The following is a 24,923-nucleotide window of genomic DNA, read 5'->3' as shown; positions in this document are numbered from 1 at the left end:
TCGCAGATAAGATGAGCATTTGTAGACAATAAAATTGTATTTACTTGCAAGTGAGATTATTTCAGTAAACTCTGTTTAAGATTTAAAGCTAGCAAGATTTCCTGGCCTCCCAATGAGTGGGACAGATGTTGCACAGTATGTATATAAATACTACAGACACTAGGGATGAAATCCTGGCCCTTTTGAAGTCAATTGGAGTTTTGCCATTGAATTCAGTGGGGCTAGAATTTCACACCAGAAGAAACAAGAGAAAACAGACTCCGAAGCATACAATTAGCCTTTTATAAAAGTGGCCCAAGCAACAAAATTAGGATCTGGACCCCACACATTCCTGGTACTCTGATCAGATTTTTTGTTTCAAGCACATCTCAGGTCCTGAGTGTCACAAAATTCAATGTTCAAATATGGGAACCTTAACAAGAAGTACATATCCTGTATTTGGATGCTCATATCAGTATATAAGTGTGTACATACTTGTTTTACATGGCAAAGTGTGGATATGAACATCCCATTTGTTAGCCAACACATGTTATATGCACACACCACATTAACAGGTATAGTGTAATACTATTCTACTAATGTTGTGATTAGTCTCTTAATAATTAACTAATAAATAATATAGAGTGGAAGTAGGGACTCATGTGAAGTTAAAACTAGGCTCTGAAATGAGGAACAGGCAAGAATGCTGTACTCTCGTCTAGAGCAACCATAAGATATGGCCCTGCTGCAGGAATTAATGGGTGACATTCTTTCACCTATTTTGTATAGGAGATCTTACTAGAAGAGCATAATGGTCCCTTCTAGCCTTTAAATCTATGAGCCCATGAAACTGCAACTGCCACACATTTAGAAGAGGAAAATATACAACAAAATGCTGAATTAATTAAATGTAGGTAAAGTGGGGGCATTCCTACCTAACTGATGCATTGTTTTGGTAGATATGTAAATATTTTGAAAATCAGTGTGGGTTTATTAAAAGTATGGCTATTAATTTTAATATTCTGCTTACTACATAAAACATGGTCACAGGGCTGTCCCTTGAAGGAAATCAGATGACCAGCCTAGATGTGTCAGACTCCCCTGAAGGGAATGAGCTAACCCAGGTCCACCTGGAGACAGTTAACTGTCTCAGTAGCTGTAAAGCAGTTAAATAAGTAAAGAGCACCTGTGCCTGAAAAAAGGGTTTAGGAAAGCTCAGTTGGCAAAAGCGCCTAGGGAGCATGATATAGCCAAAAGTTCACTAGGCAAAGAAGTATGGTAGAGATCCTGAAGAAGGAAGGGAAAGACTGTAAAAGTTATCCAGGCAGGGAGGTGTGGTCTGCAGAGCTCTGCAGACAGTGGAGAAACCTGAGACCTTACAGCAGAAGGAGCTTCTGCTGGAATCCAGAGATTTTTGTTTTGGGACTTCTAAGTTTTATCTGGGCTCTGAGGTAAGAGCCTTGAAACCCTTGAGTAAATGCTCCTTTCAGAAGGCTTTATTAAAAGGAAATATACTGCTGTAAAATAAAATGGTTGGCCTCCCTTGGGAAGGCTGTTTAAGTGACCTTATCCTTACCTCATTAAGGAGGGGAAATGGAGGCAGGCCACAGCAGAGTCAGGAGGCAATATGCATCTTCTACACACATATGTATTCTGTATCCTGTGCTTATCTGTTTCCTGTTTGTGATCATGCTGGAAAGCATTCCTCCTAGCATACCAATTTAAAAGAGGACTTGGAAAAAGTTTAATTGAACAGGCTCCATTTTCCCATATTTTCTCCCAGCTCATCTGCCTACAGAAAGTGTAATAAATGTTAATGGAGAGAACAAAAAATAAAGTGAGTAGACTGATGTTGTATAGTGATAAGTGGCACTTGTGCAGCCCAGCCCTATGACTGTACAATAGGATTTATAATCTGTATAAACAGAATTAATATTCATGGAGGCTTCTGAAGTTTGAATACACTGAAAGGGAAAATGAAGAGTCTATATAGGCCCTAGAAGTGTATTCAGAGACATTACGTTTAAGATTGAATATTCAGATGTAGAGAGAGAAATGACTTAGCAAAAAACTTCTAATCCATATTGCTTTTGAGGGTTGGTTTGTTTGTTTGTTTTTTAACCTACTTGCAAACCTTCCTAGGATGCCTCTTTTTCTCTTGGGGAGCCTCTCTCTACAACAAACCTGCTTCGGGGGTGGGGGGGAATCTATCCTTTCCCAGCTGGGGTATTATTTTGAGTTTCATTCCTCTCCTTGTCCAGGGAAGGATCAGCCTGCTGAGCCTCAGACTCCTTTTGAGTCCCACTTAAGAGTGGACTCTGGCAAGGTAGTGGAATCTTCAAACCTCTCCTCTGAGGACAAGCTGCTGCCTTCAGCTGACAAAGGATTGAGGATATTTCCTGACTGCTGTTCACAGGGAAAGCAGGTGAGGCAGAGCTATATTCTTTCTGGCTGTGAGTTATGACATTAACCTGCTTAGACATGGCTAAAGTATCATTATGTATTAAAATATCAGCATGAAGTTGATTTCTAATGCCTACAACCAGGGATGTTGGAACCTCAGTAGAAGTGGGAGAGAGCACAGGCCAAGGGCTGCTTTTTGGTACCCTGGCACTCTGCGCAGGGCAGATGGAGGGTCCAAGGCTCCCTACAGTGGCCCAGGCTCCCTGGGCAGCTCTTACCTCTGATCAGCCCTCCTGCTGCGAAGCACAGCTCCTGCCTATGCCACTCCTGCCTGAGGCTTGCAGTTTCAGGGGGCAGCATGGCCCTCTGACCTCCCAACCTACACCATGTTACAAAGGTGGGCATGGCCTTCCCATTTTTTAAAGTGTGGGGGGCCATGCCCTGGTTCTGGCACCCCTGCCTACAAAAATATCTCCTTGAAAATCCTCATGCTTGGTAGTGTGAGTTGTTGGGTTACCTTAAGCTTAGTGCAAACTTGGCTTTAATGGCTAGGAGTCCCATAATTATGGCCAATGACCTGCCTTCCATGAGGGTGGGTTTTTTTGTTTTTTTTAAATCTAACCTCCTTGGGTGTGTTTTTTTTTTTTTAAATTGAAGTTGGGGTTAGGTTTATTTATTTTCAATCCCCCGTCTCTCTTAACCTGGCTGACATGGGGATTTCCCTTCCCCTGAGATTTTCACTCCCCAGGACCCCTTGGCTGCCTTTACCTCATCTGTAACTACCCATAACAATTGCTCCTGGGCCATCAGATCAAACCATATTTTATGCACATATTCAACATGCGTGAGATTGTCAAACGTTATGAGATTTCTATACAGTACTTCAGTTGATAGGTCTCAGGGGTGATATTAAACCTTTTCAATACACTTCCTTTAAATTTGATGTACATCTTAACATCACCCTCCTCCATATCATAAAAAACTTGTCTGGTTTTCCCAGTTAATCTGAAGGATAGTCATCTTCTCCTCTGGGATATTGTGCATCCCACAGTCTCTCAAAGGGCAGACGGGTTTCTTTATAAATTGGGCTGACATTTTCTGTCTCTCTCGTGTGTGTGAGGATGTGTGTGTGTGTGTGTGTGAGGATGTGTGTACTCACTGGCTGGGAAAACTCCTTTTACTGCTCCAGTATTCTGAGCAACAATGAGCTTCCATTTGTCTCCGGTGTGCTCTTTCCTCAGCTTTTAGTTGTTCCATGTGCCTTTGGTGGGCTCTCTCCTCAGCTCCCTTGGCTTGTTTGGTCTTCTTGATCCTCAGTTCTTCCATCCATCTCTGATGCTCATGTTCTTCCTGGGCTGCCCAGAACAACAATCTGCCCAGTTCCACTGCAGTTGTCTCACTCTGTGGCACTGGAGCAGGAGGCTGCTCAGATGCCTGGTCAAAACTTACAAGCGAAGACTCAGGCTCAGGAGCTGAGAGCTTCTTTTTATGGGATATTCCCCTCTCCTTGCATAACTGTTCCAGGTCTTTTGTCTTAAGACCATCATATGACTATGGTTCACTCATTGTGTCTATTCTTAAACTTTATGTTGGGAGTTTTAAATGTTAAAATTTAACAGTGTTGGGTTTTGATCTATAAATCCAGTTGACCTCTGGCATGTGAATCCTGCCAACTACACCAGTGTCAGGCTGTCTAGAGCGGTTCACGAGAGGGAGTACCAGCTTCAGGGTAGACACTGAAGAAGTAGAGCACAAACACCAAACAGGCTTTGAGTTTTATACTTAGATTTTACAATCAAGTATCAAGTGTGAACTCCTCAAGTTCTATAACGACCTTAACATGGAGTCACAGACAGACCCCTTGGGTACTCCAGGCTGTCTGGCCACCCAGGCAAGCTTACTGTATGATAAATGGTCCCTTACACCAAAAATCATAATATTCAGTCCCAAAGGACCAGCCGCTTATCCCAGGTCAGTTGCACCTGAAGCACATGGCATTGGCAACTGTCGGAAGACAAGATACTGGGCTAGATGGACCTTTAGTCTGACCCAGTATGGCTATTAGATTCTATATCAAAGACAACACATGAAGCCAATCCTGTAATAAATTAACTAAATATCTTTTTTTCTAGTTAATGAATGTTATTTACAAGGTTAAGGCAGGTAAACACAGACACACATGAGTTACAGTTTTAGGTTCCAAAAGGTAATAGCAGCTGTTGTAATATGCAAGCTCTGTAAGTTCTTTAGGGCTAACCCAGGCCAAACAGCTGGGGATCCCTTGCTTATGCTTAGAAATCTTCATGCTTCAGAGTTCAAGTAGCATAGACAAGGATTTTTATTTCCTTTTGCCAGAGTTCAAGCTGATGGGATGAGTGCTTGTGCAGGTCTCTTCTTCATGGGTGTTGGGTGGGCAATCAACAAAGTCTTTTCTCCATTGATATTCCACAATGGCTTGTCTGATGTCTGAACATTCTTTTGTTGGGTAGGAGATGACACCTCTTCTAGTAAATTAATATTTCACACTTGATAATGATTCTCTCCTGTTTGATGACTTACACAATTACAGAGCAAACACTTAAATATTGCCTTTATAACATGGGATACAGATATTGCCAGTGAGATTAATGCATGTAGCAACTCAAAGTCGATGTCTAAACACTAAACAAACTACACCTCTACCTCAATATAACGCTGTCCTTGGGAGCCAAAAAATCTTAACCGCATTATAGGTGAAACCGCGTTATATTGAACTTGATTTGATCTGCCGGAGCATGCGACCCTGCCCCCCAGGAGCGCTGCTTTACCACGTTAGATCCGAATTTGTGTTATATCGGGTGGCGTTATATCGGGGTAGAGGTGTATTATAAATATAATACCTATTTTAACAATACTAACACACAGGTGAGCCAGACTAGTTTACAGCTATGCATTTGTTAGTGTTCAGTGGAGCCTAGGGCCTTGGCATGAGGTGTCACCTGGTCTGCCAGTGTCACAGACGCTTACTGTGAGGACTGACTGACTCAGGAGATTGCTAGTGGGACACAAAGCATTCTAATAGTACAAATTTGTGTAGAGTTTTAATTGAAAATAACTCAAAGTAGTTTCCCTGATGTATTGACGTATTGAATGATCTACTGCATGTAAAATGAACTGGTGGTTTTAGTGGAGTAGAGAGTGGTTCTCATCACAGAAAGTACCCTCCTCAGAAAAGGCCAAGGATGTAATTGGCTTGAGATGAAGATCCTACTGCTGTAGGTAGGAGAGAATTTCAGCCCACAGGGTTGTCAAGCTGATACTTCATATAACCATTAAGTTTGTTTTAAAATAAAAGCTGCATATTGTAATTTGGTTTAAGGGGCTTTTTGTCTGAGGAAATTAATGGAATTTAGCATAATTGGTACATTGATATTTAGTATTCCTGTTGCAACATGTAGTTTAGTGTTTCCTTGGTTAACTTTTATTCACTTTGTGTCGCTAATAGGACTAATGACATAATAAAAAGTATAAGATATTCACACCACTTTCCATGTATTTAAGTATATTCCTCTTTCATACAACACTTCTATTCATTTCACCATTAGTAATTACAGAGAGGAATGGCTTCTGAATAATTCCTCCCCATGCAACAACAGACTGAGGCAACCTTGCCATTTGAAAAGAATTGAAATGTACAAATAATTGTGTTCACAACTGCATTTTGCATTCTGTGCTGCTTGGCCCACGCCTCCTCAGTTCATGCTGTGTGCCTTTGGAAATTCAGTATTGTAATTTGTATTTTGATACTGTAAAAATTAGTAGACAAGCAAGCACTTGGATGTTCATGCCTTGTTTTGGCTCTTTATCTTGCCTTATTCTCAAACAACTCGATTGTACATAGAGGCATGGGCATCTTCCTGGTTTAGCTTTTCATCCCAGGCCTAATGGGAGAACAGTGAGTTTTTGAGCTCTTCCAAATAAGCCTAATGGGCCATGTTAGTAGTAATTCAAATCTCTGATGAGCAGGTAATTACAGTTCTAATAATAGCCATTGGTTTTACATTTTCCATTTGCTTTGTTTGTTTGCTTCCTCAGTTCTCAGCTAAAAATGAAAAACTTCTGATGCTTAGCAGTCCTCCCAACATTGTGATGCTAATGGTTCTGGGATGTGAACGTTAAAAGTTAAATCAAATTCTAAAGGAGGAAAAAACCCTATGTGCTTAAAGCAACACCAACACATTAAAAATGATGTATTTTAAAAGAATCATTAATAACCATGTAGATAATTAAAGGCTTCATCATGCTACCATTACCAGACTCCATTTCAAGTGCTTGCATGAATAACGGTTGCAGGAATGTGCCAAGACAACTTAAGTAGGGGATCAAACTCCTGGTCTATGGGCTGACTTTTTCCCACTTGAAGTCCTCAAAGAGATTCAGATTCCTCAGAATATCAGCTTTCTATCTCCTAACTGTGAAGAAAACCTTCTGAATGTGAACCAGTGTTGCACTGTTGTTGCCTACCACAGTAGCTGGAGGATTGTGAACTATCCTAATTTATCCCAATGGGGTATTAATTCTGAAGCCTAATGATGGTACTTTCAATGTCAACATAGTTCATTTTAGCAGGAATATCTGCTTACTGTGCTGCTTCATTATTGTGGGAGAGAGGGAGTGCATGCAGCCTTAGCCTAGCAAGTCTAAAAAATTGCACTGCTATAAATGATGGCCCCAGCTGTGCTATCTTTTCTCTGAGTCAGTATCTGGGCTCACCCTTTGACTGAGCCCTGGCCTAAGGATGTCTGGGATTACCTGTTAGACAGGGGGAGTGGAGAAGAAAAAGCTGTTTCTCCAGTACCTTGTCTTCCAGCCATTAGGGGATGCTAAGCAGCAAACAGGAGGAGGGCATGAGAAAATAAGTCTCTCCCGTGCTCAATATTCAGTGCACTACAATGGTGAGCTGGGTGGGAAGCACAAAGACACTTCATAATCATGGCTCATCACTAAAAAATTAATGTCCCTCCTCTCCACAGAGAGTTTTCCATTCTGCCTTAGATTAAAACTGAAAGAATTAAGATCTAATTTTCTTTTAATCTTTTATGTTTACATTTGTCAGTTTTGCCTTCCCCCCCCCCCTTTCTTACTGGTGTGCACTAGCCTGATATTTGCAACCCAAACATTGTAGTATTATAGTGGGTAGTTAATTTCCAGCAAAATGAAGTTTTCATTAGACTGTCTCTTTTACACACACAGACATTTCCGTTGATGTTAAGCCTTAATGTTATCCAGTCTAAATTCAGGGTCGTACCTGAACTGACAGTATCTGTGTAACAATAGCCATAGTTTTCAGAAGAGTACAAGATCTAGTATCTGTAAAATATTTTCTGTGGGACCACAGTGCAACTGCCAAGTGCTGGTATGTTCATATTCTCCCACATACATTTCAGGTGTCAGAGCTCCCTCATGTGGAAAGATAATGGAAGTGGGCTCGTGTCAGAAGAGTGTTCCCACAAATCTCAAAAAATGAAAATAATGGGAGACTTTTTCTTCAAGTAGCTGATTTCCCCCAATCCCCTGAAATGAGAATATTTAACTAAAAGCCTTGTATGTAAACTAGGCAAGTTAGTCTTAAGGCCCAATTTTCCATGCAGAAAATTAGGCTGAAAATGTTGTTTATCATTATTTATAATGTAAATGTGTTTATCTAGCAGAGGTGTGTATATTGTATGTTTAGTCCATGCAGTCTCAGATACATGGGTATTACTAGGGGCTCCTGTACTGACATCCCACCAGCCTAACTATCTTTTAGTAAAGAGACCAAAGATTGCAGTGAATAAAAATTGAACAGTTCTTTTCTTTGTGTGTGTATTATTTTGCATTTGTTTTCATAACATGAAGCAACATTATTTAGAGCCCCTGCAATATCTAATTCCTGCTTTTGTTTGCCAACTTAAAGTGAGAAGTTAGATTAAGAGAAAGCTGTTCCATTATTATCCATATAATTAATACACACAATGTAAATTTATTCAGGAACATTTTCCCCCAAGATATGTTGTGAACAGAAAGCAGGAATCGGTTATTACAGAGATTCTCAATTTTTAAAAAAATTCTGAACACCCTAAAACTACCCACTGTTTCTTCCTTTTGACTTTCACATCACAGAATCCTTTGAAGGCTCTGGGGGCAAACCCTTCCTTTAGAAAATTCTTATCCTACATTTTCATTTTTTCCCCCAGCTATGGTAAACATAAGCAATTAAATTCAATATTAGATAATTTCATATAAAACATGTTTTAACTAATAAAAGTTAATGAATGTCATTCATTATTCCTTCCCCATTCACTTACTGCTTTTGCCTCCACGACTCCTCTATCTCTTGCAGACTAAGCTGTAGGTTTCAAAATTGGGGACAAGGGGCTTATGGCTAATAGATGTTGCTGAAGTCTGGTGGTTGTAGTTAGGCAATAGCTCAGCATAGGGGAATTTGAGTCAGGTATAATGGTGGCGGCAGTAGCAGGGGAGACAACACCAGCACTATGTAACTCATGTGCATTGGTATATTTTCTCAGTGTACATAGGATGTTGCCTGGCAACTGTATAGTTTCATGTTTGTTCACAGCTCTGTCCACTTAGTGTTTTTAATTGTGTCTTTGTGGGTACCACAGAGACATGACCCCAAGCGTGAGAACAGCCAATCTCTTTGATCACCTCAGAAATGACATTTATTGAAAGAATAATCTTCATTTTCACATCATCTATACCTTTTTTTCATGCAAAGATCCAGTGCTTCAGCTGTTGCTCTAGGTACCTAATTACAATAGTGTAGCTCCAGGAGAACTCTCCAGCAGCTGTTTTCTTCACACAAAATATTCCAGGAATCATAGGATACATAAAGCTCTCCATGTAATCACAGGATGCAGCTCCTTTTTTATTCCCCTCCATCAGTTTCTGCTCACATATTTCCTACTCACAGAGTGCAAAAATGAGAAGCTGCTCTTCAAGCATCTGTGTGGCTTGGATCCCTGCTTTTTCTAGGCAGAAAGCAGCAACATGAATAAGTCAGTTGCCCCTGTCCCATCTCAATAGCTAAATATATGGTATCATTCATATGGATCTGACCTCTGCCTGATTGGTAACTCAGTTTTGGAGAGAAAACTCTTTGAAGGCACAAAGTATAAAATTTCCACAAATGGAAAACTTCCTAGTTTGAGTTCCCCTTCCTTGTCTTTAATAGGGTCCTCCCTTCTACTGGCTGGTTTCCAAACACACACAGGGGTTCTCAAACTGGGAGTTATGACCCCTCAGGGGGCCGCAAGATTATTATGTGGGGGTTGTAAGCTGTCAGCCTCCACCCCAAATCCCACTTCACCTCCAGCATTTATAATGGTGTTAAATATTTTAAAAAGTGTTTTTAATTTATAGTGGGGGGTTGCATCAGAAGCTTGCTGTATGAAAGGGGTCACCAATATAAAAGTTGAGAACCACTGTACTAGGGGTCACAGCACCTATGAAAGCTATGGACCTGATCTTAAGAATAAAATTCCATTTGACTTCAATTGGAGTTGTGAACTAAGGACTTCTGAGAAGTTAGTCTCTACATGTACAATGGCCGAGAGTAGTTGTAAACTATGGCTAGTGTACAGTAGCTCAAAAAGGACAAAAAAATTGAACATTTTTCCAAAATGAATTTTGAAATTAAAATTCCTATGTATATTTTAATGAGATGAACTACTGACATCTGTGGAGAGACGTTATTTTAACACCTAGTCACCAACCGTTCATGTGGTTTGCACAAACTATTCTCAATCAAAATCCGGATGTTAAGGTGTTTCCATTTAATTGCTTTAAAAGATGATCTGCTGGCTGCCTTTGTCTGTCTTGTGTACTGAGTCCCTACTGGGAGTTTGCTCCTTCATGATTACATGGCTGTTAAAGCAGTTGGCCTACACTCGAATAATTGAGAGCTGGATCACCCTCTCCTACGAAAATAGCTATGGGAGGTGGAATGGGAGAAGGAAGGCTACATTGGGATTCCTTCAGGGAGTTTTCCCCAAATCATGTTGTTGGGGAATGAGAGGAGAGGTGTGGAAGGAACCTCTGGAACACCCTGCAGATCCCTAAGACCATGGGCACTGGCTCTGGCACCCACTAGGGCAACCTGGCTTTAGTGTAGCCATAGGGGGCTCCCCTGACTGCAGCTTCTCCTGGGACTCTGGGGAAAGGGTGCTAAAGCTTGAAGATGGATTACCTTTTTCTGGTAGGATAGATAAAGCTGTTAAGGAGACAATGGCTCTACCCAGGGTTGCCCATTTGCCACCATGTGCCCTGTGATACCTTAGTAGGAGGGGATGTGCCATGACAGTAGCTGACACATCCTTCCACTGAGATCTACAGGGTCCCTTTCATGTGCAGATCAGAGGAAACCAATCAGTTGTAATCAATAGTTAAGCCAGTAATTAATTATCAGAGGATACTTCTTTAGAATGGTTTTCATGGTGAAAGGATAAAGAGATAATTAAAATACGCTTGAGGACTAACATACACCACATTAAAAACATGATTATTCAGGATAGTGAAATAGAATCATAGAAATGTAAAGCTGAAAGGGACCTCAAGAGGTTACTTATTTTGTCCCCCCTGCACTGAGGCAAGACCAAGTAAACCTAGACCATCCCTGACAGGTGTTTGTCTAACCTGCTCTTAGAAATCTCCAAGGATTCTATAACATCACCAGGAAACCTATTCCAGTGCTTAACTATCATATAGTTATAAACTTTTTCCTAATAGCCAAACTAAATCTTCCTGGCTGTAAATGCAGCCAATTGCTTCTTGTCCTACTCTTGGTGGACATGGAGAACAAGTGTCCACTGTCCTCTTTACAATAACCTTTAACATATCTGAAGACTGTTATCATGCCCATCCCCCCTCAGCCTTTGCTTCTCGGCACTAACAATGCCCAATTCTTTCAATCTTTTCCTCAAAGGTCACGTTTTCCAAATCTCTTATTTTTGTTGCTCTCCTCTAGACTCCCTCCATTTTGTTCACCTCCTTCTTGAAGTCTGGTGCTCAAAATTGGATATAGATCCTTTTTTGTAATACTGCTGCCGAGCCTGTAATTTCCTACATTAGAGCTATATAGTAGCTGTTGGTCATTAGTGTGCTGTGTGTTTAATTTTTATTTGTAAAAAAAAATTCTGGGCATTTCTCAGTTTATTTTCCAAACATTAAAATTTGGGATGAAATTGGGTTTACAGATTAAAAAATAAAATCAGAAAAAATCAGAGAAACAGGAAAAACTAATAAAAATTTCATAATATACACATTCTACTACAGTATAATTGAAACTTTTTTTTATGTACAAAGATATTTTTTGTCTTAGAGCTAGTAGTTTTTTGCAGAACTCTTGGTTTGTGTATGCTCGCATAATTTTCTTCAGAGTATCCTCACTCGTGTTGATCATACAGTACTGCTGTCTCGGAGGTAGTCAAACTTTGAGTGCTCTGCATCAATAGATTCAGAGGGTATGCTCAAAGCTCACTGTGCCACTTTGCTGAAGTTGGGAAATGTGTCTTGATGACTGTTACAAAAAGCCAGCACATCTAGTTTCACACTGTCAGGCTCAGGCATGTTCATGTAAGTAGTAAATTCCCCTTTTAGATTTGCAATTTCATCTTTAGGGGCAAATAGTTGAAACACTCTGGCATAATGGTCATAGTCTGCTGTCAAATTCACCTTGAGGAAGGGGTGCAACACCAGGATAACATTCCAAAAAGAATCTTCAGCACCACACACTTCAGGGTTCAGATTATGGGCCACGGTTGTCTCCCATTTCTTGCTGAGTGTTGTGTTGAAGGTTTTTAATGCTTTTTTGGTTTTCTAGTATTCTGGGGTCAGAAGGATTTCCAGAAACAGCTGGGTTGTCTCGCCATATGTTTCTCCTGCAGATTTTATGCTCAATTCAGCTGAGATTTTGGTTGTTAGGATCCAGTAACTGTCTGTATTAGCAAATGTGTTGGCAATAGTTGGAGAAAATGCCAAGGTTTTCTGCGTGTCACATAGTGAGTCCAGGTTTTCAACAATGAACATTACCTTGGTGTGCAGAATCTGGCAGTCATTTTGGTTATTTGCCAGTTTCTTCTTTATAACCAACAAACTCAGGATGATCTAGGAGACACATTTAGCACAGTCCATGCATTATTTACATCAGTGGCTCTCAACCTTTCCAGACTGCTGTACCTCTTTGTCTCGTGTACTGCAAGTTTCACCTCACTTAAAAACTGCTTGCTTACAAAATCAGACATAAAAATACAAAGGTGTCACAGCACAGTATTATTGAACAATTGCTCACTTTCTCATTTTGTCTGAATGACATTTTAGTGTGTACTGACTTTGCTAGTGCTTTTTATGTAGCCTTTTGTAAACTTGGGCAAATATCTAGATGAGTTGATTTACCCCCTGGAAGACCTCTGCGTACCCCTAGGGGTATGTGTACCCCTGGCCGAGAACCACTGATTTACATGACAGGCAGCAAAGTACAAGGTCATCCACCAATGTGGCATAACAGGGGTAGGTAATCAGCAATTGGCTTTGCACTCATCTTGCGCTGTGTAAAACAAAGGCTTCAACTTCTTTATAAGCTTGAAAATGGCCCTGAATCCAATGATGCAAGATTTCATATCTTTCATTTCATCTGTAGCTTCAGCTTTGGTTTCTTATTGAGTTTAATCTCACAAGCAAACTTAGCCATCTTAGAATGGGAGATTCTGCAAACAGATTCTGTGTTTAGTTGTGGCTACATTTTCCCAAGTTTCTTGGTACATCTCAGACATGTTAATTATTGCTGCGTCAACAAAATGGGTGTCAGCAGAGAGGATGAATGTCACATAAGCACAGAACAATGTGGGTTTCTTTGCTTTCAAATAAAAAAAACAAAAGGCCAAGAATCTGATGGTTCAAAGCATCAGGAGACTTGTCAAAAATCAGACTAGATACCACATTTCCAGTGTGTAATTCCATCAGTGTAGATACTAAAGCATCATCATTTTCTTTAAGATATTTATGAGTTAGGTTGTCTGCATTAGGAAGGGTTTTTGCTGTTGGAAGTATTATTACACAAAGTCACCAATAGGCCTCTCTGCAACTGACAGGGGTTGTCCAGCAAAACAAAGAGCATGCACAAATTCATTGACACAATTGTGCTGTGTCCTCTTTTTCATTAAAGCCCTGGTGAGGGCTCCTGATATTGACTGTTTATCCTGATGCTCACTTTCTTCTTTAAGCTCCTTGTACCGCTTGCTTTTGACATGCTCCTTTATTCTGTCAGTACAAGCACTGACCTCAATGCTGTAGTGTTTGCAGCGCAATACATTGTCTTCACTCCCGTCATTACTTTTCTTGAAAATTTCTAAGCACTGATTTTCTTCTTGGCATTCAGGCGTAGGTTTATGTTTTCACCCCAAGTTTATCTTTTTACCTTATCTTTATCTGTGGAGGATTGATTGTTTAAATTAAGCACCACACTAAATGGACTCAAAGGAATAGGTGGGCAGCATCTCCTTGTGAGCCAATCATAGCATGATACTAATGTTGTTTGATTTCCAACCTCCACTGTGATGTGTTGTGTTTTACACTGCGGAACTGCTTCAATCTCAGAGCAGCAGGACACAACAATCGTGTAAAGCATTAGTGTTTAACAAAAATAAGTACCCCAAAAATATTGAGTGGATTGATAAATGGGTGTAAATCAGTAAAAACTGAACTCCTTTAATAAAAAAAAAAAAAAACCTGGTAATTTATCAGTGAAAATTGGTAAAAACTGAAAACATGGAACACTAGTAATCATTTATGCCTGGAAGCCTTTAAAAAGAATCCACTTAAAAGTACAGTATTGTAAGTCACGTACAGATCTTCTGCTGGTCATATCTATAGACTTTCTGAAACATCATGACTCTGTAGTTTTGCATATAGCATGCTACATGCAGCACTGGGCAGCTGTTAAACTTCATGCTTACATAAGGAACTGAGGGCCAGATCTTCAGCTAGTGTAGAGCAGTATAGCTCCAGAGTCTTACCTGTAATAAGTTTTATTATTTGTATTTTTCTCTCATGTGTAGATCAACCTTATTTAATTTTATAAAATTATTTATGAAATGTGCCTAGTTTATCACCACCCGTTAGCACATATGCAGATTCACATACATATACAGAAACGGATCCATTGTTACTTGGGGACTCAACAATCGCCTCTCCAAGAGAGCCTCAAACCACTTAAAGCACCTGCGTGTATAGTCAGGCCCCGAAAGTTATCTAAGTTGGACCAGTAGAGGAAGCCACTTCTAGAGTCAAGAGCCCCTCGCTGAGACTCAAGCACCTGTGTCCAGCTCTGAAACATTTAAAATGAGGTGGTGGGTGTTAACTGGAACACCCTATCTGTTCTGTCAGGAAAGAGCGTGACTATCAAAGCATCAATATAAGATAGTTCTACTGTATTTGTATTTGGTCACTTGTTTCAATCAGCTTTACTTCATAGTTGTATGTATAAGAGTTAGACGAGAATGACTTTGAGATATGCTACAAAGAGAGCAATCATGATGCCATATATAGGTTTATAAATGAAAGATGCATTTCAGGTCATCTATTTTAAAACACTTTGTGCATTTATTAACAGCCATTGACATTGTGGACCTTTCAAAGTTGGCCTTGATAGGAGAGAACTAGGGATAGGTAGAAGAAAAGGGACAGAAATAGGGATCGGTTGTAGAAAAGAGATCTATTTTAAAACCTTGTCAGCACTGAGCTGAGCCAGTTTAACCTTACAGTGTATTAACTGTTTCTTTTTTGTATCTAAAGCCTTGATTCCACCAGCTATCTTTATAGCTAAAGAGGAATGTGAAGTCACAGAAGAGCTTTTTGATATTTTGCAAAAGTGTAGCCTCTTTATCAACCTCCAACTCTGAAGGCATCCTTCAGTTCCTGTAAATAAATCCTGTAGGAAATCTGAGCTAATTAGGCAAAAAGTCAGGAAAGGCGATTACCACCAATTAGAAATGTGTCAACTGTTTATTTAATAGTTAACCTGTAGGTGATGTTATAAAAAGGTCTTTATATTAAAATTGGACATATTGCATGGGATGGCTCACTTCAGGGAACCACAAATCAAGTTCACATTGTAGAACTCCGCACTCCTGGTAGGCTCCACAGGAATACTAGCTATTCTTGCAGTTTCCCAGACACTAGTGTAGTATTGCGATGATCATCATGATCTTCTGATAGTGGCAATGATCCATGCAATTAACAACTTTTTCCTTCTTCTACATGACAGTATGTTGCTATTTGATATATTTGCTTTGCTATACTTTCTTCTCTATATCTTCATTTTTCTCTTCTTTCTCTTAGTTTAATCCTTGTTTTCTTCCATTTTGGTCAGATGTGGTGCAGGACAAAATGATGTCACTGACTTCACTATTAAGAAACTTTATTTTCTTCTAGATCAGCCCAGGACCCCGCAAATTAGGCATTATACAACACAGATACCACCCTTAAAGGAGCATTGCATTTAGTCATTATGGGAATGATTTGAAGCCTGTTGAAATAAATTGGAATAGTTCTATTGACTTCAGGGGGCTTTATATCTGGTCAGAATGGATGTCACAGAAGTAGTGGGCAAGATAGATATTTTGCTAACTACATTTCTTAAGAGTATTTAATGATCTCCAGCATTATTCCATTATACGACTCATTCAGCTGTGCAAAGATGCAATGAAATTTACAAAAACCTATTTGGCCTGTTTGCTATGATGAAAAAGTTTAATTATATTTTACTCAAACATCAAACAATTACTTGCCATGGGGAAGTATAATTTTGTCAGATTTCCATCACTCTGCCAATAAAAGAAGGTGATATTGGGAAAATCATGTTGTTTTTATTAGCTTTTGGTCTTTTAATTAGTAAAGGGTCAATATATAAATGCTCTATAACAGTGATTAGCTCCTATGTACATACTTGAAAAGTGGAAGGAAACTGTGTTTTGATATTACTTCATATAAATAAAATCTATATACAGTCATCATTTGACACTGTAGTCTTACAGTCAGAAATACCACTCTGATTAACCTTTTCAATAGATCAGATGAACTTTTACTGTGGGATTATTATTTTGAAAATTAACATTCAGAAGTTTGTATATTATGTACTTATTCAAACTCTGGACATTTTGTTGCAGTTGGCTCTGCCAATGGAAAATGAAGCCAATGGTTTTCAGTGGGAGCAGAATCAAAGGGAGCGTGCGGGTTAAGAAAAAAAGTATGCTCGGGTAAGAGGTGCTCTATAGTCCTAAATGTTCTGTGTAGTTAATATTTTTTGGGGTAGATCCTAGATACCTTCAGCTGTGCTGTCAACCAGTAAAAATATTAAGCTAGTGGACAGTCACTTTGTCTGTCATGCCAAAGCCGTATAATTTTCATTTTGATTGGTATATGTATTTTGTTTAAAAGCACATTCTTTTATATTTAACATAAACCACTAAGTGCCTTTTTTAAAACCTTCACCACCCTCTGAAGTTTGCCATCTTCATTCTTGCTTTAGAGTACTTAGGACGCTAATTACCGTTTAGTCATGCCACAAAAAGAAGATTACACAGGAAAAAGTGGAGAGCCTGGAAAGTGGTGAAGAAGAATTCTAAAAATACATGGAACCCTCATAACCCTTTTTTTTATTACCCCTCCCAAAAATACCAGGACTGAACTGAGGGAGGGGGCAGAGAGTATGTAAGTGGTTGTGCTATGTGGACACTGTCAATGCAACTAGTTAGGAGGAAACTCTGACCATACGGTAGTGTCACATCTTTAAAATTCAAATTGAATATGGTAAGATTAATAAATGAAAAGTGATTCAAAATGCTACTTGACTTAGAAAACTCTGGATATGCTTGGGGGAGGAGGGAGAAAGGTATTTGAATGTTTAAAAATTAAAGAGAAGCAGCCTTGCCTACAATCCTTCTGACAAAGTTGTTAGGCAATATTGCATGACAGTATACTCTGTAATTTTCACATGTTGAAGGGTTATTTAAAAACTGATGATAAAATGCTATTGTGCAAGAGGAATAACGTTCTACTGTACAATTTAGAAAACAGAGGAAGCAAACAATCTCAAAAACGCACTCTCCTAACCTCACTGGAAGTCTCCACACCAAAGGATTAGCTTAGCAAACTGAAATGGATATTTCATATTTTTCTTACTTGACTAACGCCCCTTGGGGGTTAGTAATGAGAGACTCCACCCTACATAAAGGCAACTTTATTCTCTGCAACTGCAAAATACTCAAGTGGTTTCAAAGTAATCTGGAAATTCTTTGTGTTTAACCTCTAGTAAGTTTGATGCTGATGTTTTCAAAAGGATACTTCTCCAACTTTAGCTTTTGCTGAAGGAAGGAGCATGCTGTGCAAAACTCTTATTTTGTGTAGGCATTAATTATGGCAAACCTCTGATAAGATCTTCTTTGTAGATAAATAGTAGATTGAGGACAAATGTGAATGATTTTCTTCACAGCACCAGGTATGAGAAGGAAAGTGCTATGTCCTATATACTAATAACCTAATGAAATTTTAGCTTTTTCCAAACTGAACATACAGGGTGACACTTTATCCCAGCATCCATTTACTGTTATCATCTTTACACTTTTCTTTTCCCTGTACAACTCTGCAGGTTGTTTTTTATTTAGTTCAGGAGTCTCCTGGGTTGGGTAAAGATCAGAGAGCAGCTCCTGTTCCTTCGTTCATTCTCCCCCACAATTTATGTGCTGTATTTTTATTGCTTCCTCCACTTCAGCAGGGGATAGGGTGCAGCTCTCTTTCACTTCCCAGTGGTTTAACAAGCCCCAACTGCCAGCTGTTCATTCCAAGCCCGGAATCCCAGGCCAGTCTTCATGGCTAGTTGTTCCTTTCCTACCCGGCTCTGGCACATACACCCCCATCACTGAAATATATTCTGCTGCTCCATCAGAGCCACCCCTCTTCCCTCCTTGGTCTCCAGAAGGGATTGTTGTGTTCTGTGTGGAAGAGGGGGCAAGGGCATGGACACTCAGTGTGGCATATCCCACTTTGCAACAGCAGCAAAAATTATGCAATTTGCATTGTAAACTGATTCCCAGAGCAGCCGTCACTCCCACTCCATGGCTTTCAAAGACCACACAACAGGTTAGAGCACAGGAGTACTAAGCAGAGCTCTGTGAGCCATGCTGACAGTCATGGGAGAGTGGTGTCAGAGAAGGCTCAGGAGGAAAGGGACTCCCCTTCCTCCTCAGAGCTTGAGAGCCAAAGAGTCTTCCACTTGTATCGCTGAAAATCACAGGCCTGTATCGGTACCTGGATCCACACAGTTGCTGGATGATGAAGCAGATTCCTGGCTCTTCTAGAGACGTGCATTTCAGGAGGCTTGCATTCTCCTGCTGTATAGTTTGAAGGGTGGAGGGGAGTATACAGTCCTATTCATTCTATTGTACAGTATGGTGGCCCTACCGCAGATAGTGACCAGCCCAGATCCTCAAAGATATTTAGGCACTCAACTCCCCATAGGATTTAGGTGCCTAAATACCACTGAGAATCTGGGGCCAAGTGCTTAAAATAAATGTGTGATTTGCTGAGAGTTAACAAGGAGCAGAAAACATTTAGTTACTCAGTACAATGTTCCCATCTATGTACTTATATGGCCCCCATCATGGTAGTGTATGAGCACCTGATAATCTCCTAGTGCATTTATCCTCTCAAAGCCCCTGGGACATAGGGAAGCATTATTTTGCAGTTGGGGAACTGAGGCACAGAGAAACAAAGTGACTTGCCCAAGGTCACAGGACATCTGTAGAGGAACAGCAAACAGAACCCAGGTCTGCCAACTGCTATGCTAGCACCCTATTCACTGGACAGATCTTCTTCCTCTCCCAGACGCTCAGCTAATAAAAAGATACATTTGATTAACTATAATCTGTTCTTCTCTGAACTCATTGGCCTTTCCATCTTTGGCAATAAAATGGAAAACATCTTTTCAATGACAACAGTTCGAGAGGAGCTTTGTTGTCCATTTCAGGCCCTTAATGATTAAGATGTGATGGGCTGTGCACTATGATCTAAAAACACGCTTTGTAGTTGCTATGTGCAAGGCTGGAGGCCAAATGCTATTAACCAACAAGGTGTCAATATTAGATTATACATATCCTGTCATGTTTTATTGCTGTTATGTAGTACTAGTTTCAAAAGAAAAATATGCAACATGAGAAATATTTCTAAGATGAGATGACTGTTTAAATCAGCTATAATGTTACATTCAAGAATAATAGTTCCAAACGGCTGGAAAGCAGTATGACTTTTAAGGTCCTATTAGGGTATCACAATGATACACCAGGATGATCCCTCAGAGGCAAAGAGACCCTCCCTTATACAAGTGCTCCAGCAGCAGGGCCCTAAACAATGGCGTGGCTGTCTGATCTGTCCTCAAACTGTCCATGTTTATGTGACAGTCCTTTAATTTCACACTTGGGGCTTGGGTTTCTTTGAATTAGTGGTCAAAACACCAACCTTTCCTGTTGGGGTATTTTCCTTAGCTCCGTGGCTGTCCCCCTAGACCTTTCCTCTTCCCAGGCTCATCAAAAGGAAGTGGAGAGACCCCACAGCAGTTCCAATTTCATTTAGGTTTCCCTCATCTCACTAAGCAAAAGGGAGTTTTTATATATACAACTTATTTCCCAGCATTCCTTACTGTGAGGCCTACATTTCTGATCAGCCCCTGCAACTATGATTCCCAGAATGCCTTATTTTTCAGCTGAACTGGGGACAGGGTTGTGCTGGGCCAGTATCTTCCCTTAAAGGGGCTAGCAGATACTCTGACACTGTTCTCATAGAAAAAACTTTCATCTTTAGCTTCCAATTTTCTATGATTCTCCTAGGTAGTTTTAAACTCTGATAAGTACTTATTAAGGCTGAAACTGAAATTGTCCTTTATACAGTTGATAAGAATCAGGCAGATTGAGAATCATTCAAAAGTAAAGAATACCTTTTATTTTTACAAATGTATGCATGTGAGTAACTGTACACATGTGAATAGTACCCCTGAGTTATTTGTCACAACTAACATGGGAGGGTTACTCACATGCCTAAGCATTTGCAGGCCTGTGGCCTATGACTTTATTTGAATAGAAAACACAAAACAAGCATTACTACAGCTGTTAATAATGATGGAGTTTTAAGATAATTAAGATCCCTGGATGTTTTTCCATGATAGTCAGCTGAATGAGAGCAAACAAAGCAAATGGCACAAAAGTGAATGCTATTAAATTATTAACATTTTTTTAAAAAATCAGTGCACTATGGCACATAGTACTTTTTAATCACTGTGATCGAGAAAAATGTCCCGTGTTCCACTAAACTGGGAAAATATGGTTTATGTCCAATCTGGTAGGAAACTGATTCTCCCTGCTCATCCTTCCCCTCTGCCCCCGCAGTGTCACTTGGGAGACCCTGCTGAGCAAAAACTGAAAGTCTGTAAGCAGCTGTGTGCAACTTTAGATCGGCCTTTCTGTGTGCAGAACAGGTATCTGCTAGCATTCTCCTGGTTATGTACAAGTAAGGCTCGAAGGCTGATCAGAAATATCTGCTTTAATTTTTCCACCTGACTGGATTAAAATTAAAATGCTTTGATGGGTTTAGATTATCAGGAGGAGAAGCGAAAAGCAATATCCCATGGGTCCATAGGAATACATTAGTACATTTCTGTCTCTGTCAAGGAGCGATTCTAATGATATTTGCAAGTAAAAGACCATCTGGGATTTTAGCTGAATGATTGAAACACACAGAAACCATGTTTTTGTCTCCAGTATAAAAACTGCAACATTACTAACCTTTGATATATAGATTCATAAATTCCAAGGCCAGAAGGGATCACTGTGATCACGTAGTCTGACCTCCAGTATAACACATAGAAATCCCCCAAAATAATTCCTAGTGCACATATTTTAGAAACACATCCAATCTTGATTTAAAAATTGTCAGTGATGGAGAATCCACATGGTAAGTTGTTCCAACGATTGATTACCCTCACTGTAAAAAAGGTACGCTTTATTTCCATCTGAATTTGTCTATCTTCAGCTTCCAGCCATTGGATCATGTTATACCTTTCTCTGCTAGACTGAAGAATCCATTATTAAATATTTGTTCCCCATGTAGATACTTATAGACTGTAATCAAATCACACCTTGACTTCTTTATTAAGATAGATTGAATCTCCTTCTTCAGTCATTCTCATGTCACTTCTCTGAACCATCTCCAATTTATCAAAATCTTTCTTGAACTGTGGGAACCAGAACTGGACAGAGTATTCCAGCAACAGTTGCAGTCATGCCAAATACAGAGCTAAAATAACCTCTCCTCTCCTACTCAAGATTTCCCTGTTTATGCATCACAGGACTGCATTAGCTCTTTTGGCCACAGAGTCACACTGGGACCTCAAGTTCAGCTGATTTTCCACCACAACCCCCAAATCTTATTCAGAATCACTGCTTCCCAGGATAGAGTCCCCCATCCTGGAAGTATGGCCTACAGTTTTTTAATCTAGATATAATCAATATAGCCTTCTTTGTCGAGTTTGGGATTGTGCCTTTTGGACATCTAGTAAAATATTCTTAAGCAGGTCCCTACCGTCATTCATGTTTTGTTAAAACTTTTTCTCCCAGTTTATGTTCAAAATTGTTCTCAGCTTTATGAAACTGGCCCTTTTAAAGCACCAACTAATATATATATAAATAAATTATTGTTTTGGATTTTATTCTGTTTGTAAATAATTAATGTGATGAAGTCATGATCACTTGTACTTAAGCAACCAAGAATTTTTAGTTATGATCAATTCATCTCTATTTGTCAAGGTGAGGTTTGATATAGAATTGCCATGTAGGATGCAATGCTTCTCGAGTTAGCAAATTGTCCTCTTTAATTTTTAGTAATTCCAAGGATGTTTGAGTACTGGCAGCATGAAACCTCCAAAATAGAATCATAGAAATGTAGGGCTGGAAGGGATCTCGAGAGGTTATCAAGTCCAGTCCCCTGTGCTGGGTCAGAACCAAATAAACCTAGACCATCCCTGACAGGTGTTTGTCTAACCTGTTCTTAAAAACCTCCATGAAGGGAATTCTACAGCCCCACCCCCCCAGAAGCTTATTCCAGACCTTAGTTACCCTTATAGTTAGAAAGTTTTTTCTTAATATCTACCCTAAATTTCCCTTCCTGCAGATTAAGCCCATTACTTCTTGTCCTACCCTCAGTGGACATGGACAACAATTAATCCCCATCCTCTTTATAACAGCACCTAATATGTTCAGAGATTCCAAGGCCAGAAGGGACCGTTGTGATCATCTAGTGTCCTCCTGTATAACTCAGGCCAGAGAACTTCTCCAAAATGTTATCAGCAACCCCCAAACTAGAAACTTTAATCTCAACTGATTAGTGATTGGGCTGCTTTATGGTCAGACACAGTGTGAAGACTAACCACGTCTCCCCTTAGTCTTCTTTTCTCAGAATTAACGTGCCCAATTTTTTTAACCTTTCCTCATAGGTCAGATTTCTAAACTTTTTATCATTTTTGTTGCTTTTCTCTGGATCCTTTCCAATCTGTCCACATCTTTTCTAAAGTGTGGTGCCCAGAACTGGATACAACACTCCAGCTGAGATGTCACCAGTGCTGAGTAGAGTGGGACGATAATTCCCAGGTCTTACATACAACACTCCTGTTAACACCCCCCAAAATATTAGCCTTTTTCACAACTGCATCACATTGTTGACACATTCAGTTTGTGATCCATTATAACCCCAATCCTTTTCAGCATAACTACCACCTAGCCAGTTATTCCCCATGTTGTAGTTATGCATTTGATTTTTTTACTTCCTAAGTGTAGTACTTTACCCTTATCTTTATTGAATTTCATCTTGTTGAATTCAAGCTAATTCTCCAATTTCTCAAGATCATTTTGAATTCTAATCCTGTCCTCCAAAGTGCTTGCATTCCTGCCCACGTTGGTGTCATCTGCAAACTTTATAAGCATACTCACAACTCCATTATCAAAGTAATTAATGAAAATATTGACTAGTACCAGACTCAGGACTGACTGTTGCAGGATCTCACTTGATACACCCTCCCAGTTTGACAGCAAACCATTGATAATTACTCTTTGAATACAGTCTTTCAACAGTTGGGCACTCACTCAATAATAGTTTAATCTAGACCACATTCCCTAGTTTGCTTATGAAAATGTCATGTGATACTGTATTAAAACTCCTTACTAAAATCAAGATAGATCACATCTACTGCTTCCCCCATATATCATTCAGAATGAACTCCCCCACGATAATGCAGCTTTTTCCTCCCTCTACACGTTATAGATAGGTCCTTAAGGAGCCTTTTATCCTGTTCATGTGATTTGATGGCCCTTGCAGACACCAACTAGTACCCTGTCTTGTTCTTTATCTGTTAAACATTGATCCATAAAAGCAGCAAAGAGTCTTGTGGCACCTTATAGACTAACAGACGTTTTGGATCGTGAGCTTTCGTGGGTGAATACTCACTTCGTCGGACATGCATCCAACGAAGTGAGTATTCACCCATGAAAGCTCATGCTCTAAAACGTCTGTTAGTCTATAAGGTGCCACAAGACTCTTTGCTGTTTTTACAGATCCAGACTAACACGGCTACCCCGCTGATAATTGATCCATAAGCATTCAGGATAATTTGCATCTGAGTTGTCAGTTGATTGAAAAAAAGCAATGCCATTTTTTACAATGCCAATCCCTACCCTTCTTGCCTAGACAATCCTTCCTAAATAGGTTATAACCAGGGCTGCTCAGAGGATTCAGGGGGCCTGGGGCAAAGTGGGGGAGCTGCCGTGCTTGTACTCACCCAGCAGCGGTCTGGGTCTTTGGCAGCATTTTGGTGGTGGGAGTGCCTTCAGTCGCTCTGCGTCTTCGGCAGCACTGAAGGGCCCCCCGCCGCTGAAATGCCACCAAAGACCCAGACCGCCGCCAGGCCAGGGCCCGCGGGGCCCCTGCAGGGCCTGGGGCAAATTGCCCCACTTGCCCTCCCTTCTGGGCAGCCCTGTTTATAACCAGCAATTTTAACATTCAAATCATGCAAATCTTCTCACCGGGTTTCAGTAATACCAACTACATTGAATTTATAATCATAAACAAGCAATTCCAATTCCTGTCGTTTATTATCCGGGCCCCTAGCATTGGTGTATATAATTAAGAATTTCTTCTGTTCACATGCCTTGGTGCTTTGATTAACTTTGTTTTTGGCATGTTGACTTTGTGTGAAATGAGTGCTTGTTTTCCGCTGTCCATCCTCCCCTTTTGTTGTTAGTTTAACCCCCTCCTGACTAGTCTAGGCAACCTGTTTCCTAGAAGATTGGTTCTTTTACTGAGGTGGAGGCCATCCAAATTATATAGAACCCCTTTCCTATAGAAGATGGCCCAAAGTTCCACAAAATCCAAACTCTCTACCTTACACCACTCATCTAACCCGTGGTTCA

At 40.0% G+C, this 24,923-nt stretch overlaps 1 protein-coding gene across 1 annotated transcript in view; it reads left to right on the top strand.

The window, feature by feature from the left end:
• LOC123378094 overlaps positions 1 to 24,923 on the top strand; it is a 37,735-nt gene that overhangs the window by 6,366 nt on the left and 6,446 nt on the right. The window contains exon 2 of the mRNA XM_045031620.1: positions 2,241 to 2,404. Coding sequence (XP_044887555.1) covers positions 2,241 to 2,404 — 164 coding nt within the window. The remainder of the gene's footprint in view (positions 1 to 2,240; positions 2,405 to 24,923) is intronic.

The sequence above is a fragment of the Mauremys mutica genome, chromosome 1, assembly GCF_020497125.1.
Source record: "Mauremys mutica isolate MM-2020 ecotype Southern chromosome 1, ASM2049712v1, whole genome shotgun sequence".
Taxonomy (NCBI): Eukaryota; Metazoa; Chordata; order Testudines; family Geoemydidae; genus Mauremys; species Mauremys mutica.
Note: the sequence above shows the minus strand (reverse complement) of the source record. Positions and strands in the feature narration are given on the sequence as shown.